The sequence below is a fragment of the Mirounga angustirostris genome, unplaced genomic scaffold, assembly GCF_029215605.1.
Source record: "Mirounga angustirostris isolate CCGP_5_RB_7025 unplaced genomic scaffold, mMirAng1.0.hap1 SCAF_17, whole genome shotgun sequence".
Classification (NCBI taxonomy): Eukaryota; Metazoa; Chordata; class Mammalia; order Carnivora; family Phocidae; genus Mirounga; species Mirounga angustirostris.
The window spans coordinates 25,347,248-25,365,827 of NW_026991725.1; the positions used below are offsets into that span (position 1 = coordinate 25,347,248).

The window sequence follows — 18,580 nt, forward strand, 5'->3', positions numbered from 1 at the left end:
CAAGCAAACGAACGCAGTAAAATGATCGGCTTCAAACGTAGGTAGAAACGAGAAACGGAAACAGAAAACTATGAAACAGCCCCAATGCCGCAATGAAGCTGTGACAGGTGGGCGCCTTCCAGTCGGAAGGCCCAAGATGGCTGGGCGAGGAACCGGAGGCGGCTGCCGGAGCCCAGCTCCCCTCGCCGGGGGCCCACCCCAGGGAAGATAGGGGTCGCGGCACGCCCCCCGTACGTCACCGGTTACGTAATCCCGCTCGCCGGCAAACGTGCCGCAGGGCGGCCACCACGCCCCTAGCCCCTCCCCCTGAAAAGCGCGGCGGCCAGTGTCGCACGTGAAGCATGCTGGGACTAGCTCTCGAGCCTCCCGGCAGCCCCTGCGACGGGCGCGGTGCGTAAGGAGCTGGCCGTCGGCGGCCGTCCTCCGTAAGATGGCGGATCGGCGGCGGCAGCGCGCTTCGCAGGACACGGAGGACGAGGAGTCTGGTGCTTCGGGCTCAGACAGCGGCGGCTCCCCGGCGCGGGGCGGCGGGAGCTGCAGCGGTAGCGCTGGAGGCGGTGGCAGCGGCTCTCTGCCTTCCCAGCGCGGAGGCCGAACTGGGGCCCTTCATCTGCGGCGGGTGGAGAGCGGGGGGGCTAAGAGCGCCGAGGAGTCGGAATGTGTGAGTGCGCGCGGGTGGGGCGGGCCCGGGGCCGGGGTGTAGGTGGTGAGGGGAGGCTGGGAGTTGATGGTAGCTGCTGGGGCTTACTGTGTTAGAGAAGAGAGCTATCATAGTGCAGTGTGCATCCGGAGCCCCAAGGGAGGAGGAGGTGTTAGGGGTTTCTGGGAGAAGGGCAGAGGCGCTGCACGTGAAGAGCGGATGTTTATTCAGAAATTGGGGCTGGAAGTGAAGAGACCGGACCTCCCTTGGTCGCTACTTGTTAAAGATGTACCTTTCCTCATCTCCCTGTTGACCCATTTCGTGTTGAGTCTTCAGCTCCCCGCCCTTTGGAAATCACGGAACTAACCTATGTCCTCTTTCCTTCAGGAGAGTGAAGATGGCATCGAGGGCGATGGTGAGTAGCATCATGACAAGTTTTTTGACTGTACAGTCAGATCACCTATTTCCACCGATTGACATCCTCTCAGACTGTTAAGGATTTGGGAGAGGGTGCCGGAAAGTGGCTCTTTGTAGCAGAGTGCCTACAAGCTTACGTTTTAGCAGTGTGATCTTGGGCAAATCACTCTTCGACCCTGTTTCCCATTTGTAAATGTGGACCATAATTTTATCTCTCTGATAGGTTGATGTTAGGATTGAATGAGAGTCTTAGTTTGACTTAAAAAGCAATCAGGAAATATATTTATAATAATTTATGTTGATTTTTTTTCTTTACATATTTCTGTTTTCTTTCAGCTGTTCTGTCGGATTATGAAAGTGCAGAAGACTCTGAAGTGAGTGTGATAGGTTCTTTTTTTTCTGTGGCTATAGGTTGGAAATTTTTAAATATATTTTAAAAACATGGACCCACACCTGTGGTTCAAAAGTACCATGACCTACTTGTTATTTCTCTTGTGCATTCTTCATTTATGCTTTTCAGAAACTGTTATAAAAGGTCTTGTTTACTTAGAGTGAGGGAAGTTTGGTGCATGCCTTTTCAGGTTTCATATGTTAACACGGTTAGTAGTTGGCTTTTCACCCTGTCCAAAGAAAATAAGTTTCTAAATAGGAGAATGAGAACATCCTGAAGCCCTTCACAGGATGACCGTTCCTTTCATGCTGTCTGGGGAATGAAACCAGCTAGTTGGATATTTTTTTCAAGTGTATCTGAAAACCTTAAAAGGGCAGGATTCTGAGTGGTTTGTATCAGAAACATCCCTGAGTTTATAGGGAGCTTTCTCCCTCTTAAATTCAGGAGAAAATTTCCATAAGCCAAGCTTTTGTGGCCTTACTTGTTTTGGTTGGATGAACTACTAGAGATGTTATATGAATGGCTGTTTTATTTCCTGGGGTTGTTGAATATTAAGTCCTGAGTTCTGGAATTTGGGTCATGGGGTTATGGACAGGAGGAATTAGATTATGGATCAAAAGTTCATTCTATAAATTTTATAGAACTGTTGCTACATATTAGATTTCTATTAAGTCCTAGAGATGCAACAGTGAACACTATACTAAAATTTCTGTCTTTAGGAATGAGTTAGGAGGTCAGATAAACATGCAGACAGTCATAGGACATGGTGACAACTGCCAGGGATAGGGTTAAGTAGGGTATTAATGGCTGAGTACTGAATCCATCTTAGGCAATCAGGAAAGAATAAGTTGCAGTTAGTCAGGCCATGTTTTCGGCAGAGGGAACAACTACTGTGAAAGTCCAGACACAGGAGAGAAGACTGATTATTTGGAAACTTGAAAGTAGTTTGGTGTGGCTGGAACATTGTTGGGACAGGATGGATACCAGAAATAAAGGCAAATCAGTGCAGAGGGGCCAGATATGAAGGGGTTTACTTGTTCCTTGTCTTCATTATGTACCTGCTGTGTGCAGGAGTTGTACTAGGCACTGGAATAAAAGACAGACATGGTTCTGCCCTCCTGGAATTTACATTTTGGGGGGAAACGGACAAGTAATTATGGTAATGTTTGGTAAGTGTCACTATCAGAAGCATAGGGTGTTTCGGGAGCACATGGCAGGGGCAGCCAACTAACTGTTTGGAAATGCTTAGGGGATGAGATGTTAAAATAGAGACTTGAAGGGTGAGTGGGAGTGAGCCAGGCAGAGTATTCTAAGCAGAGGAAACACTGTCTGGGAAGAAGGTCTTGAAGGGATGGACTGTATGACAAGTTGGAGGATATGAAAAGTTTAGTGTGACTGGTGCTAAGTGATGAGTCTGAGTCCAAATCTTAAAATACCTTGTGAACCCTATTAAAATGTATTTGGGTTTTATTCTAAGGAAGTGAGAAAGCATAACAGGGTTTTAAACAAGTGTGTGATAGGGATTAGACTTAAATTTTAAAGATTTGTCAGATCCAAAGAACACCTGCATCAGAAAATCCAATTGGCCAGTTCTGTTGAAATAAGATCTTGCAGAGGGAGGGAAGACTCAGACATTTATATGTTAACAAGATCCCAGATTGATGTTTATGCACAGTAAAATTTGAGAATTATTATTTTATAACAGTTATTTTGTCTACAATGATAGTTGATCTGAGGGGAGCAAGATTGGAGGCAGGAAAGCTAGTTAAAGCTATTATGGAAGTCTAGGCAAGCATTAAGTGTGGCCTGGAGTGGAGTAGTAGCAGTGAAAGTAGAAGTGGACAGAATTGAAAGTTATTTAGGTTATGGAATTCACAGAATGTGGTGATTTATGAGATGCCTTATTTTCTCTGAAGTCAGTGATGAAATTATCTACAAAAAGTAAAAGGGAGATGAGAAGTTTGGGGGTGAGGAATGTTTGCAGTAGTCACTAGAGAATGGAAACCCTGGAAAGATTGTCAGGCAGTGTGGAGTGTTCAGTGAGGTTTGGTGATTGTGAATTTATAGCATCTTACCTTTTTTTTTTTTTAAGATTTTTATTTATTTATTTGACAGAGACACAGTGAGAGAGGGAACACAAGCAGGGGGACTGGGAGAGGGAGAAGCAGGAGAGGGAGAAGCAGGCTTCCCACAGAGCAGGGAGCCCGATGCAGGGCTCGATCCCAGGACCCTGGGATCATGACCTGAGCCGAACGCAGACGCTTAACGACTGAGCCACCCAGGCGCCCCTAGCATCTTACCATTCTGTATGTAAATGAGTTTGGATGTTATCCTAATAACGAAAGAAGCCTTAAGTATGGAAGATGAAGCAAGACTTGGGACAGGGAGAGCTGTTAAGAGGTTGTTAGGATGAGCCGAGGAACATGATGGTGCCCTAAAGAAGAGACAGGGCAGTAGGACTCAGATTTGAGAGATGTTTAGGTGGTGCTACCAGAACTTCTTGATTGAATCTGGAATGTGAATTAAGGAGTCAAAAGGATGCCCAATTTGTTGAATGATGTTATTCACTAAGAACGGGACAGGAGATTTCAGGAAGGACACCGGTGGGTTAAGTTTTGGATGTTTTGAAATTGAGGGACCTGTGGGACTTTGAAATGGCAATATATAGTATATATTGTCTGAAAATTAAGAAGGAGGTCTAGTTCTCCTCTGTCCAATACAGTAGTCATCAGCTAGAGGTGGCTATTTAATTAAACTTAAAACTTCAGTTCTTCAGTTGCAAAGCCACACTTTAAGTGCTCAATAGCCGTGTGCGGCTAGTGGCTGCTGTATGGGACAGCAATGGTCCAGATTAGAGAAGAAGGCCTGGTGTCCTGGCTTTCATAGTAATGCATTACTTGCTTGCAGTTTTCTGGGTTACTAACTATATACCCATACACTACAGTATAGTCTTGCATGTTAAAATTTGATCTGTCTCTTAGTCTGCAGGTTAGTTTTTCATCCCTTTCTTTTCCATACAGTTTATCTGTTGAAAAGATTTTGATGATTGCTCGCTCACTCATGGTACAACTCAACATGCTCCCTCTGTCCTTTGTATTTCCTGCAAATAATTGGTATTTCCAGATCCATGGAAAGACAACATGAACCAAAGATTTTATCTTGAACAAAACTGACTGATAATCACTTAGTTTCTTTCCCTTTTGGTCACTTGCTGTTTTTGTCTAGATATTCCCAGTATATATTTTTTTAGGTCCTGGGGAGGAAACTGCTGTTCTCGTCTTCATTTTGCTTTCCTTATGAAATAGGAGGAAAGACACTGAGTAGGGAGGTTAGTGGAGGGAGGATCAGGGGAGGAATTGTCAGACTAAAGGAGGTTTAAGCAGTTGAGGTTGGAGATGGCACCGATGTGTGAAGTTGTGTGATTTTTTTTTTTTTTAAACCCCTTCATTGATGATTAATAGTCTGGTTGTAGACCTAGAAAAAGCAGACATTTGAGTTGATCTAGTCCTGGGCACAGGGGAGTGGCAAGGGACTTGGTGATTGGAATCTAGGAGTGATTGAAATAATGGGCCATGGAGACTAAAGAGAGAGGAAAGTGTGGAAAAAGACTGATAGGGAGAAGGTGGAAGGGTCAAAGGAGTGGATATCTTTAAGTTGGAGATGAGAGGGTAAGCGAATAAGTAAGAATAGGAGTAAAAGGCAGGGGTTTTTTTGTTTTGATTTTTGTTTGTTTTAAAGTAAACTCTAGGGACACCTGCGTGGCTCAGTTGGTTAAGCGTCTGCCTGTGGCTCAGGTCATGGTCTCTGGGCTCCTGAGTCGGGCTCCCTGCTCAGTAGGGAGCCTGCTTCTCCCTCTCCCTCTGTTCCTCCCCCTACTTGTGCTCTCTCGCTCTCTCTTTGTCAAATAAATAAATGAAATCTTTGAAAAATAATAAAAACATAAACTCTACTCTCCCAATGTGGGCCTCAGACTCAATGACCCCAAGATCAGTCAAGAGTTGCATGCTCGGGGCGCCTGGGTGGCTCAGATGGTTAAGCATCTGCCTTCGGCTCAGGTCATGATCCCAGAGTCCTGGGATCGAGTCCCCACATCAGGCTCCCTGCTCCTTGGGAGCCTGCTTCTCCCTCTGCCTCTCTCTCTCTCTCTCTCTCTCTGTCTCTCATGAATAAATAAATAAAATCTTTAAAAAAAAAAAAAAAAAAAAGAGTTGCATGCTCTACGGGCTGAGACAGCCAGGTGCCCCTAGGTAGGTTTTTAGCTTTTTTTTTTTTTTTTTTGAAGATTTTATTTATTTATTTGAGACAGAGAGAATGAGATACAGAGAGCATGAGAGGGAGGAGGGTCAGAGGGAGAAGCAGACTCCCTGCCGAGCAGGGAGCCCGATGCGGGACTCGATCCCGGGACTCCAGGACCATGACCTGAGCCGAAGGCAGTCGCTTAACCAACTGAGCCACCCAGGCACCCTAGGTAGGTTTTTTATTATTTATTTATTTATTATTATTTTTTTTTTAAGATTTTATTTATTTATTTGACAGAGACACAGCGAGAGAGGGAACACAAGCAGGGGGAGTGGAAGAGGGAGAAGCAGGCTTCCTGCAGAGCAGGGAGCCCGATGCGGGGCTCGATCCCAGGACCCTGGGATCATGACCTGAGCTGAAGGCAGACGCTTAACGACTGAGTCACCCAGGCGCCCCTAGGTAGGTTTTTTAAAAACAGCTTTATTGAGGGGGCACCTGGGTGGCTCAGTCGATAAGCGTCTGCCTTCGGCTCAGGTCATGGTCCCGGGGTCCTGGGATCGAGCCCCGCATCGGGCTCCCTGCTCAACGGGGAGCCTGCTTCTCCCTCTCTCACTCCCCCTGCTTGTGCTCTCTCTCTCGCTGTCTCTCTCTCTGTCAAATAAATAAAAGTAAAATCTTAAAAAAAAAAAACAGCTTTATTGAGATATGATTTACAAACCATACAATTTATTTAAAATGTATAATTCTGTGGTTTTTTGTGTATACACAGATACATGCAACTATTACCACGATTAGTTTCAGAACATTTTCATCACCTTGAAAAGAAACCTTGTACCCTTTAGCTGTTATTCCCCCTGCCCCCCAGTTCCTCCATTCTCATCCCCTGGTCCCTAAGCAATCACACATCTACTTTTTGTGTCTAGGAATTTTCCTATCCTGGCCTTTCATATGAATGGAATCATAATATATGGACTTTTGTGACTGGCTTCTTTCACTTAGCATTATGTTTTCACAGTTTTCATCCCTGTTGTACCATGTATTATGGCTGAGTAACATTCCATTGTATGGGTATACCACATTTTGTTTATTCATTCATTGGTGGACATTTGGGTTTCTGTTTTTTGTATTATGAATAATGTTGCTATAAACATTAGTGTACAACTTCTTGTGTGGATGTATATTTTCATTTCTCTGGCTATGTACCTAGGAATGGAGTTGCTAAGTCATATGGTAACTGTTTTTTTCTTTTTAATCTTTTTTTTCCCCCAAAGATTACTTTTTATTTATTTATTTGGGAGAGCGAGCGAGCAAGCATGAGCAGGGGGAGGGGCAGAGGGAGAGGGACAAGCAGACTCCCCACCAAGCAGGGAGCCTGAAGTGGGACCTGATCCCAGGATCACTACCTGAGCTTAAGTCGGATGCCTGATCCACTGAGCTACCCAGATGCCTCATGGTAACTGTGTTTAATCCTCTGAGGAACTGCCCAGCTGTTTTCCAAAGCACATACACCATTTTACATTCCCAGCAGCAATATGTGGAATTTCCTTATGTACTCGCCAGCATGTAGTTGTCTTGCCTTGAGTTTTTGATTCTAGCCATCCTAGTAGGTGTGAAGTGGTGCTTCATTTTGAATTTGCATTTCCCTGACAGCTAATGATGTTGAACATTTCCTTGTGCTTACTGGCCATTTGTGTATCTTCCTTGGAAAAAATGCCTATTCAGATACTTTGTCCATTTTTTAATTGGATTGTCTTTTTATTGAGTTGTAAGAACTCTTCATAAAATATTCAAGATACAAGTTCTTATCAGATATATGATTTGCAAATCTTTTTTTTCCCCATTCTGTGGGTTTTCTCTTTATTTTCTTGATGGTGTTAGGTTTCAGTTTTGATAAAGTCCAATATATCTGGTTTTTCTTTTTGCTCCTGCTTTTGATATCCTATCTAAGAAGGCTTTGCTGAATCCGTGCCAAAACCAGAGTCTTGAAGATTAACTCCTGTGTTTTCTTATAAGAGTTCTATAGTTTTCGGGTGCCTGGGTGGCTCAGTTGGTTAAGCAGTTAAGTGGCAGGGTCCTGGGATGGAGCCCGGCGTCGGGCTCCCTGCTCAGCGGGGAGCCTGCTTCTCCCTCTCCCCCTGCCTGCTGTTCCCCCTGCTTGTGCTCTCTCTGTCAGGTAAATAAATAAAATCTTTTAAAAAAGAGAGTTCTATAGTTTTAACTCTTAAATTTAGATTTTTGATCCATTTTGAGTTAAAAAAAATTTTTTAAGAATATATTTATTTGAGGGGCGCCTGGGTGGCTCAGTCATTAAGCATCTGCCTTCAGCTCAGGTCATGATCCCAGGGTCCTGGGATCGAGCCCGCATCAGGCTCCCTGCTCAGTGGGAAGCCTGCTTCCCCCTCTCCCTCTGCCCCTCATCCCTGCTTGTGTTCTCTCTTGCTCGCTCTGCTCTCTTTTAAATAAATAAATAAAATCTTAAAAAAAAAAAAAAAAGGCTATGGGTAAAGGCTTAATCCTTACAGTGTGGGTGTGGTCTCCCTCAAATTGAGAGTTTCACAACAGTATCGCCTCTCTGGGAATCCTCACCCAGAACACTTAGAGGCTGAAACACCTGGATGCTGAGCAGGGAAGAGGAGTTAATTGGCTTGTCTGGGCGGGTTGGGTAGACCTCACTCTGTTTGAAGAAACTTAAAGCTTGAGAGCTTCTTATTTCATCAGGAATCTCACAGTGGGACTCTTTGATCACATTCCTGACGTTAGCCTGGGGCTGGAGTTATGAGAGGTCAAGTGTCAGACCCAGTAGGAGAATAAGACCAGTGTGCACAATATCTACCAGGTGGCAGAGGGGTATTGGCACCTTGACCTGTTAACCCGACAGTGGGAACTAACCCAACTTTTTTGAACCCATTTCTTTGTCTTCAGGTGTCTGAACCTACTACCCTCCCCTAGCCTATAGCTCTGCCCCCGAGGTCCAAATCCTGAGAGAATTGTGAGATGAGAGTATTCTAAAGCCAGTTCCCTCAGCATGAGCTTTAGTTACTCCTTTTCCGTGCCTAGAACTAGCCACCCCTCTATTACCTGACCCTTTCTGGTGGCCCCTATTCAGAAGATAGCCTAAGGACGGTCCTCTGTAGAATAGACCCAGCAGTTTGTCACAAGCAGGATTATCTAACCTTGATGTGGCCAAGAGGGGAGGCATAGTAGAGAGGCAAGAGAGCACGTGGGCTTGGTTTTCATTTCTAAATTATATAATTCTGGAGAGAGTTGTTGGCTAAGGGGATCTCATGCTACAGAAAATTGAGTATTTGTATCATAGATATAAAAGATGTAAGCCACTATTTCCCAGTTTGAGGGTTGAGAAATCATAGTGTTGGGGCGCCTGGGTGGCTCAGTCGTTAAGCGTCTGCCTTCGGCTCAGGTCATGATCCCGGGTCCTGGGATCGAGCCCCACATCGGGCTCTCTGCTCAGTGGGAAGTCTGCTTCTCCCTTTGCCACTCCCCCTGCTTATGTTCCCTCTCTCTGTCAAATAAATAAATAAAATCTTAAAAAAAAAAAAGAAATCATAGTGTTATTACAAAGAGTATGCAAGTTCGCTAGTTCAACTCATTATTTATAGACTAAATCTACATCTCCCACCTTTATGCAGTGCTGTTTTTGAAAATATAAATTAATACAATGTAAATTTATTTTGAAGTATTCTTGAACGTATAGTAGTTGTTGCTCATACATTTTTTCAGTCAGTGGATATTATATTGAGCTATTGTCTAATGGAGATCCATGAAAATTTTCGAGCCTAAAAGAGGTTCACATAATCTAAAAGGTTGAGAATATGCTCTAAGCCATTTTGAGATGAGAGAATTCACAACTTGAGTTGGAGTGTAGTTTTTAGGCCCTGCATGTTTAAGAAACAATCCATGAAGATGGAGAGAAATTATCAACAAAGATTAGTCGTCTTCCGTATGCTAGGCAGTTTAAAGCCTCCCTTTCATATCTCCTGGGCTCCTTCCCTAGAAGCTACCACCGTTAACATTTCCTAGCATGTCTTCCTGGAAAACTTACATGGATCTATATAAATGTATGTATGTATATTTTATTGTGTGGTTTTTTTTTTTTAAGTGCCCCATCCTCTAGAAATTTTAATAAGAGTATTGATATGTTTGCTTTTAATTCTTCCATTATAGTAAAAGTTCATTAGAAAATGTTTACCTAAAGAATGGGGTTAAAATGCACCATTTCCAACTGATAGGGTAACTTTTCTCAGGGTGAAGAAGGGGAATACAGTGAAGAGGAAAACTCCAAAGTAGAGCTGAAATCAGAAGCCAATGATGCTGCTAATTCTTCAGCAAAAGAAGAGAAGGGAGAAGAAAAGCCTGACACCAAAGGCACTGTGACTGGAGAGAGGCAGAGTGGGGATGGACAGGTCAGTGTCCACCAAAGGCCTCCATTTTGGGGGTCAGATTAAGGGCTCTTAACCTTGGAGAGAATAAGGAGCCCTTTATCTGTCCTCTAGGAGAGCACAGAACCTGTGGAGAACAAAGTGGGTAAAAAGGGCCCTAAGCATTTGGATGATGATGAAGATCGGAAGAACCCAGCCTACATCCCCCGGAAAGGGCTCTTCTTTGAGCATGATCTTCGAGGGCAAACACAGGAGGAGGAAGTCAGGTAACAGCCTCTTGTTGCTGCTATTTAGTACGTATTTAGTGCTTACTATAGGCCAGGTGCTTTGCTGATTTACTGCTCACAGTACTTTAAGGTTGTTATGATTATCCCTTTTGTACAAATGGGAAAGTGAGGCTTAGAGTATTTGGTAACTCTTGGTGGAGGAGCTGGGATCAGGACGCATACTTCCATTGCCTTCCTTAGTCTGAGGCTCAAGCCTCTGGGACATGAAGTACTTGTGTAAGCTGCCTTATAGGTGAGAGATGTTTCCAAGGTGCCGGGTAGTTTGAAGTAAAGTCTTCTCCTCATTTCTGTGCCTGTTCTATTTGAGCCCAGCAGGCCCTGAGATGCTGTGATTCACTCTTGGTTTTGTATGATCTGTCTGGGAAGATGGGGAGACCAGTGAAGTTCCTACTGTTTCTCTGCCCATCCCTCTTTTTTTCCGTGAATATCTTTACTTGGCAGAGTCTGCCAACCTAAGACACTTTTCCCTGGTTTTATCCAGACCCAAGGGGCGTCAGCGAAAGCTATGGAAGGATGAGGGTCGCTGGGAGCATGACAAGTTCCGGGAAGATGAACAAGCTCCAAAGTCCCGACAGGAGCTCATTGCTCTTTATGGCTATGACATCCGCTCAGCTCACAATCCTGATGACATCAAACCCCGAAGAATCCGGAAACCCAGGTGAGAAAATTTTGGAGTTTACACTGTTATATTTGTAGAAAGAACTCTGCTTTTTAAAAAAGCCATTCCAGCCTGTAATTCAGTGGATGAGTTATATGGGAAGTCTCCCTGACCCTCAGTTTATATCTCTAGTGGTCTCTTTTGTTATTTCTTTTCTTAAGACTTTTGCCGTTCCATTTATTCAGGTTTGGGAGCCCTCCACAGAGAGATCCAAACTGGATTATTGAGCGGCCAAACAAGTCCCATCGCCACCAGGGTCCTGGGGGCACCCTACCACCAAGGACATTTATCAACAGGAATGCTGCAGGGACTGGCCGAATGTCTGCTCCCAGGAATTACTCTCGATCTGGGGGCTTTAAGGAAGGTCGTGCTGGTTTTAGGCCTGTGGAGGCTGGTGGGCAGCACGGTGGCCGTTGTGGTGAGACTGTTAAACATGAAAGCAGTTACCGATCACGGCGCCTAGAGCAGACTCCCGTGAGGGACCCATGTCCAGAAGCTGATGCTCAAGTGCTCGGCAGTCCTGAGAAGGAGGAGGCGGCCTCAGAGATACCAGCTGCTGCTCCCGATGCTGCACCACCAGCCCCTGACAGGCCTGTTGAGAAGAAATCCTACTCCCGGGCAAGAAGAACCAGAATCAAAGCTGGAGATGCAGTCAAGGTTGCAGAGGAGGTGCCCCCTCCACCCGAAGGGCTGAACCCAGCACCTCAAGTCCCAGAAACGACTCCTCCTCCACCTGCTAAGACTGGAAACTGGGAGGCTCCAGTGGATTCTACTACAAGTGGACTTGAGCAAGATGTGGCACAACTAAATATAGCAGAACAGAATTGGAGTCCAGGGCAGCCTTCGTTCCTGCAACCACGTGAGCTTCGGGGTGGGTACCTTAGGGTTAGTGACTGGCTTTTTTCCCTGTGCATCATTGGATTTGTGGGCATGGGATTTAGGTCTCAGGGATATGGGGTCTGACAAATATCTTTGTTTTCATTAACTGAAAGAAGTGGATGGATTCATAGGTATATTCATCCGAAGACCTCAGAGAAGTTTTATGTTACCCAAGACTACCCCTACTACTTTGCCTACTATTACCTGACTAGTCATCAGTATGGAGCTCCTGCATGCAGAATCTTTTACCCATTCTCTGTAGGAAAAGTTGAAAGAAGGTGGGCAGTGTTCTTATTATATGAGCTAATGGTTAAATGTTTGAAGGCAGAAACTTATCTGAATTTGGATGAGAATGGTCTAGTCTATTTGAAAGGAAAGCCTAATTTCCTTAATGTAGAGCTAGGCTGACCAACAGAACTTTCTATAGTATGAGAAGTTTTTGAATATTTGTAATGTGGCCAGAGTGACTGAGGGACTGAACTTTAATTTTAATTAATTGAAATTTAAATAAGCACTTGTGGCTACTGGATATCATGTTGAACAGCATAGTTCTAGAAACTAGGACCTATCTACCACCGATCTTGCCCATCCGTCTTTGCCTCCCTCCAGTCAGGTAAATCAGAGGATCTTTTCCTTAGTTTCTGAAATCTGTTTTGAACTTAAAGATTGGAAATCCTCATTTGGACTGAGAGTTTCAGCATCCTTCTCTGGTGTGCATGATTTTTGAATACCAAAAACCAATGTAGCCTAAACTGGACCTGGAATTGATCTTTGGATGGAGGAGTATACCCTTCTACTGGTATCTTACTACCACTGGAAGACAGTCTCTAAAATAGCCTTTTTTTTTTTTTTTTTTTTTTTTTTTTTGTCCTGAGTCATTTTCAGCCAGAGGGGAGTATCTTCCCAAACTTCCAGCCTAGAACTCTGTGGCCAGGAATAATCAGGCAGATTCACAGAATGTCTAGTTGTTGTCCAGAAACTTTAGGGCTGAGATTTTTCAATATGTTTGATAATGGACTGTGCTGATTATAACCTCCCATGGATTCTGTACAGGAAGTATTTGGTGGGAAAATTGCATTTTCTCATTGAAGTCTTTTTTTTTTTTTTTTTTTTTTTTTGCTTCACATTCAAAGGCTTTATTGCTGTGTTAAGGTGGCAGAAGGTGGGTGCAAATTTCCAAATGCTGGTATTGACAGGAAGCAGAGATAGTTTAAAAGGTATTTTGTCAGTTTAAAAGAAGAAGGCAATTCCCTGTGTTGGATTCTTAAACTTGTCATTTTCTTGATGTTCTCTTTAGTCCCACTCGTATCTATCTGCTCTGTAGCCGTGACTTTTTTTGCTGTATCACAGGTATGCCCAACCACATACACATGGGAGCAGGACCTCCACCTCAGTTTAACCGGATGGAAGAAATGGTACAGAAAGGGAAAGGGAGTAGTTGGGGGAGGGGCCTGCATGCAGCAGCTGTTCATTGTTTAAACTAAGATAAGGTCTTGGGAGTCAGTGTTCCATTGATTTACCCATATTTCTTTTCGTTTTTTTTTTAAAGATTTTATTTATTTATTTATTAGAGAGCGAGCGAGAGGGAAACAGCATGAGAGAGGAGAGGGTCAGAGGGAGAAGCAGGCTCCCCGCTGAGCCGGGAGCCCGATGTGGGACTCGATCCCAGGACCCCGGGATCATGACCTGAGCCGAAGGCAGTCGCTTAACCAACTGAGCCACCCAGGCGCCCATACCCATATTTCTTTTAATTTGGCTCTCCAGAAAGGGTAGCAAGGCCTAGGTTCAGATCTTGATGTTTCTCATTGGTTTTTCTAATTCATTTTGCAAATACTCTTTTCTCTCTTTTCTTTTTTCTTTTCTTTCTTTCCTTTCTTTTCTTTCTTTTCTCTTTCTTTTCTCTTTCTTTTTCTTTCTTTCTTTCTTTTCTTTCTTTTCTTTCTCTTCTTTCTCTTTTTCTTTCAGAGAAAAGAGAGTGCAGGGCAGGGAGGGGAGTGGCACAGAGGGAGAAAGAGAACCTAAGCAGTTCTCCAGGCTCAGCTCAGCGGGGAGCCCGACACGGGACTCATTCTCATGACCTTGAGATCATGACCTGAGCCAAAATCAAGAGTTGGATGCTTAACTGACTGAGCCCAGGTGCCCCTACTCTTTTTTTTTCCCCTCACTTTTTTTTTTCCTTTATTTAAGTAATCTCTACACCCATGTGGGGCTCAAACTCACAACCCCAAGATGAAGAGTTGCACGCTTTTCTGACTGAGCCAGTCAGGCACCCCTCATTTTGCAAATACTGTTTAAACACGTGCCATGTACCAAGTGTGTGTTTTGCAGCACCTAAAGTAGGGTGGGACTTGATATTGAGAGTCAGCCCTCTGGCAGTCTTTTTGCTCAGACCTCTTTATTTCAGGGTGTCCAGGGTGGGCGAGCCAAACGCTATTCATCTCAGCGGCAAAGACCTGTGCCAGAGCCCCCTGCTCCTCCTGTGCACATCAGTATCATGGAGGGACATTACTATGATCCACGTGAGTTTTCTCTTATTATTGGGGCACCCTTCTCGGCAGCATGAAGTGAACTAAGAGACCAGCCTCTTGCCTCCTGGATTTCCCTTCTGACTTCTCACAGTGGTTATCAAACATTGTCTGGCTGCTGTTTTCTTCACATGGGAAATTGAGAGAGCATCTTTTAAAGGGTTTGGGGGACAAGGAGATTTGTCCATGTGATATGAAGAGTGAGGGTTTATGAGAGTCCCAATGTGATATCTTACAGTGCAGTTCCAGGGACCAATCTATACCCATGGTGACAGCCCTGCCCCACTGCCTCCTCAGGGCATGATTGTGCAGCCAGAAATGCACCTTCCCCACCCAGGTAAGCTTTGCACCTCTGCTTGTATGCTTCCAGTACGTGAGGATATGTGTTGGGGGCTTCACAAACTCCATTCTCTTGAGCTCTGTGCTGCTTGCTCACTCTGGCAGCTTGGGCAACAAACTTCTCTTGGGTCCATCCTGAGGACTTCCATCCTGAGTCTGTGCTGAGCAGGGCAGCCAAGCCATCCCATGGAAATGGTGCCATCCTCTATTTCAGTTTTTGTTTTCCTCTTCCTGTCCAGGTTTACATCCCCACCAGACACCGGCACCTCTGCCCAGTCCGGGCCTCTATCCCCCACCAGTGTCCATGTCTCCAGGACAGCCACCACCTCAGCAGTTGCTTGCTCCTACTTACTTTTCTGCTCCAGGCGTCATGAACTTTGGTAATCCCAGTTACCCTTATGCTCCAGGGGCACTGCCTCCCCCACCGCCGCCTCATCTGTATCCTAATACGCAGGTGAGATGGCTAATGAGCAGATTTTTCTAGGTATGCATCCTTTAAATCAGATAAGGATGTGGTGTGGGGAGAATGCTTAAGGAATTTGAGAGAACATTTCAATGCCACTGATTTTGCATGTGGCGCCAGGATGCCTCTTGGTGGTCAGGAGCTGGAAATGCAGCTTATGTAATGCCCATCATCTATTTATTCTCTTCTGTTTCTTTTTTCTTTTTTAAAGATTTTATTTATTTGAGGGAGAGAGAGAGCACACAAGTGTGAGCAGGGGGGAGGGGCAGAGAGAAGCAGGCTCACGGGTTGATCCAGGCTCCTGGGATCATGACCTGAGCCGAAAGCAGATGCTTAACGGACTGAGCCACTCAGGCGCCCTCTTCTGTTTCTTTAATGGTGTTTCATTCAGGTGTTTTGGTATGTCTTAGGTGGCCATCTCTGCCGTTTATTCAGTTGAATAAAGAAGCTGCATTATCCTTACCCCTCCCTGTACTGCTTAACTCCCAACAGGTTGACACCATCTTGTATGTGAAGTGTCACCACTGAGCTCAGCCTCTTTGATTTTTCAGTTGATGGTAGGAATTAGAGAAAGCTAAGTAGTACTTTGAAGAAGTAGGAACCGGAACATAATTAGGATATAGTGAGGCAGAAATGAATAATCACTTATTTTAAAGGGGGGCAGCTTAGAGATTTATAAAATTCCTCAGTACTTTTATTTTTGTGCCTGAATAATGTTTCCTGTTCATTATAGTTTAGGTGAATGTATCCCTAACTTTTTTTTCTGCCTTATTGGGGTCCCAGGCCCCATCACAGGTATATGGAGGAGTGACCTACTATAACCCCGCCCAGCAGCAGGTGCAGCCAAAGCCCTCCCCACCCCGGAGGACTCCCCAGCCAGTCACCATCAAGCCCCCACCACCTGAGGTATGAGAGCTGCTTCCAACATGACTGGGCTTTCCTCTCCCCTAGAAGATTTCTCTCCTTTTCTGGGTGTGTCTCCATGGTTGGTTGGTTGTTTTAATGACTTGGTAACAAATTCTAACTTTGTTATTTCAGGTTGTAAGCAGGGGTTCCAGTTAATAGGAGTTTCTAAAAAATTTAAATCAAACATATAAAAGTAAGTATATAATGTACTACGATTCTTATAAATTTTTAAAACTAATGCTCATGCTTTACTTGCTTAATAATTCCCTAATTAGTGCTTTAAGCTGTAATCATGAGGTATCTTATGGGTTGGCTTATAGGAGTCTCAAAATTTGCCAGCTGCTTTGTTTTGGGAATGCACTAAGCAGGGTTGAAGCAGAAACCATTGTTAACTTGGCAGAATTTCATTTGGGAAGCTGCAAGGAAAAAATGCAGGACGGTTTTTTTTGTTTTGTTTTTGTTTTTTAAGGAAAGGGGAAATCTAAATTTGAGGTATTTGCAGCAGAGCCAATTTTAAAGGTCATGGAGAAAGACCATGGGGGTTTTGTTGTTGTTTTGTTAGGGACTTTATTTTAAAACACATTATTTAGGAATGTGGCTTTTTGAAAACAGCTTGTAAATGCCCAGAAGGTCCATTAATGCTTTGCTCATTCTTCCCTTTTCCCCACCACTGTCAGAGAACCCAGGAAAGAAGAGAAATACAACTGGCTGTTTAATACCAGGAAGGCTTCAAAGATATAGGGTGGCTCCTACCAGCAAGCAGCTGAATGAGAAGGACCCCTGCCCTCCTCTGAGGACAGGCTCTGTTGGAGAAAGGGACAAACAAGTGGACTTCCTCCCATCTCCACTCTTTACTTGAGTTGGCTGTGCTCAGAGGAGCAGAGATCCAGTCAGCTCAAGCTTCTGGGTCTGCATCTAGAAGCCCCTGTCTTTTACTCTTCTTCACTTTTTCCTGGGAAATTCAAATGTCTTCTCCCAGGGAAGCTCCTTCCTGTTTGTTTTGTTTCCTAAGATGTTCGTTTTTAAAGCCTGGCTTGCTATTCTTAAATTAATATTCTTTTAGTTTCTTTCTCTCTCTGCCTTTAAATGAGACAGGTTCATTCTTCTGATTTTCTAGCTCCTCTGGTTTCCCTTTTGGATTTTCCCTGCATCCCAGATAATTGAAATTTTACCAGCCAGTTTTCCCCCACCAAGCCTTTCATTTTTGGCTGGCCTTTGTTATTATATACTTGGATTCTCTTAATTCCTCTAACCCTATGGAAGCAGAGCCGTCCACAGAGTGTCTCATTGCAGAGAAAAGCTCAAACTGTGTGGTAGGAGCCCTTCTTCTTGACTTCGGTTTTCAGGAATCTGAGCCTCCCATCAGTCCCTGTACTGTGGTAGGCATCAGTCCTCTACTTGAGGGCAAAGTCTTTTACAGTGGGGAGAGGTGGCAAACCAGATGCTTTTGTGAGAAAGGGAAAGTGGAGTAAGCCTTTTCACCTTAGGGGTCTGTATTCACATAGTCCTCAGGGCTCAGTCTTTGAGGTAAGTGGAATTAGAGGGCCCTGCTTCTCTTCTTTCCATCCTACCTACCACGCCCCCTTCCCAGTTGCTGTGGACCAATGCATCTCTCTAGAGGCAGATACTGTCCAGCAAGCGGTCTGTCTTGTACTTTGCAGTTGCTCTTCTCCATGTTTTTCCTGCTACAAGTGTTTTAGATGTTACTACCTGATTTTCCCCAAGTTCTGCTCCTGTCCCTGCAAACAGAAGAAACCACATCTGGGCTTCAGGCCTAAGGAAACCAGTCACTTTGGGGGCAAGGGCTCCTCCCTCTTTTCCTCCCTATCCACAGCGCTGAACCACTCCCCTGCTGCCTCTGCAGAAGAGATTCCTATTGCTGCAGCACTTGTGTCTGCCAGGAGTAACTTGGCCACTGTCCCTGTCCTACAGAACCCGAGGGAGATGGTGGTGGCTGTGTCTCCCCAAGTAATGTCACTGTTTCTATTCCTTCTCTATAGCAGCTGATCTAACCACTCTTGAGTCACAGGTGTGGGGTGGGGAGTGGGGAGAGGCACTCAAACTGTAAACCCCAAGGAGGAAATAACTAAGAGATTCTTCCAGGGGTGGCTGGTGGTTGTGCCTTTTGTAGGCTGTCCCCTTTGCCTTAAACCTGAAGATGTCTCCTCAAGCCTGTGGGCAGCATGCCCAGATTCCCAGACCTTAAGACACTGTGACAGTTGTCTCTGTTGGTCCACTGTGTTTCGTTGCAAGAATTTCTCCATGTGTGTTGTTGTTGTTGTTTGTTACTATTTTAAAGGGTGCACATTTGTGATCAGCATTGTGACTTGGAGGTAATAAAATTTAGGCTGTAAACTTGGCTCCTTTGCCAGTGTTTTGTATGAGTCTTGATTTGGGAGGGATAGGAGAGGACTTGCTGATTCCCCGGAGCCACAGTCA

The 18,580-nt window shown here is 44.7% G+C and overlaps 1 protein-coding gene across 3 annotated transcripts; it reads left to right on the forward strand.

The window, feature by feature from the left end:
* The first annotated feature begins 361 nt into the window (after window positions 1–361).
* CASC3 (CASC3 exon junction complex subunit) lies at window positions 362–18,500 on the forward strand. Of its 3 annotated transcripts, none has more exons than XM_064582875.1 (14): window positions 362–661; window positions 1,028–1,055; window positions 1,394–1,431; window positions 9,935–10,108; window positions 10,199–10,350; window positions 10,853–11,029; window positions 11,215–11,888; window positions 13,259–13,323; window positions 14,313–14,427; window positions 14,672–14,770; window positions 15,012–15,226; window positions 16,019–16,141; window positions 16,274–16,334; window positions 16,819–18,500. In XM_064582875.1, exons 1-13 carry the CDS (start codon window positions 431–433, stop codon window positions 16,295–16,297), a joined length of 2,115 nt encoding a protein of 704 aa, XP_064438945.1. In that variant the 5' UTR covers window positions 362–430; the 3' UTR covers window positions 16,298–16,334; window positions 16,819–18,500. The 3 variants fall into 3 exon arrangements, with proteins under 3 accessions (XP_064438945.1, XP_064438944.1, XP_064438946.1); XM_064582874.1 differs by having other exon boundaries at window positions 363–661; window positions 11,215–11,900; XM_064582876.1 differs by having other exon boundaries at window positions 363–661; window positions 9,950–10,108; window positions 11,215–11,900.
* The last annotated feature ends 80 nt before the right edge of the window (window positions 18,501–18,580 follow it).

Coding starts and splice junctions, on each gene's coding strand:
- CASC3 (XM_064582874.1), top strand. CDS start 431: ATGGCGGATCGGCGGCGGCAGCGCGCTTCGCAGGACACGGAGGACGAG. Junction 1,056..1,393: donor AGATGGCATCGAGGGCGATG/GTGAGTAGCATC, acceptor GTTTTCTTTCAG/CTGTTCTGTCGGATTATGAA. Junction 16,142..16,273: donor TCAAGCCCCCACCACCTGAG/GTATGAGAGCTG, acceptor TTGTTATTTCAG/GTTGTAAGCAGGGGTTCCAG.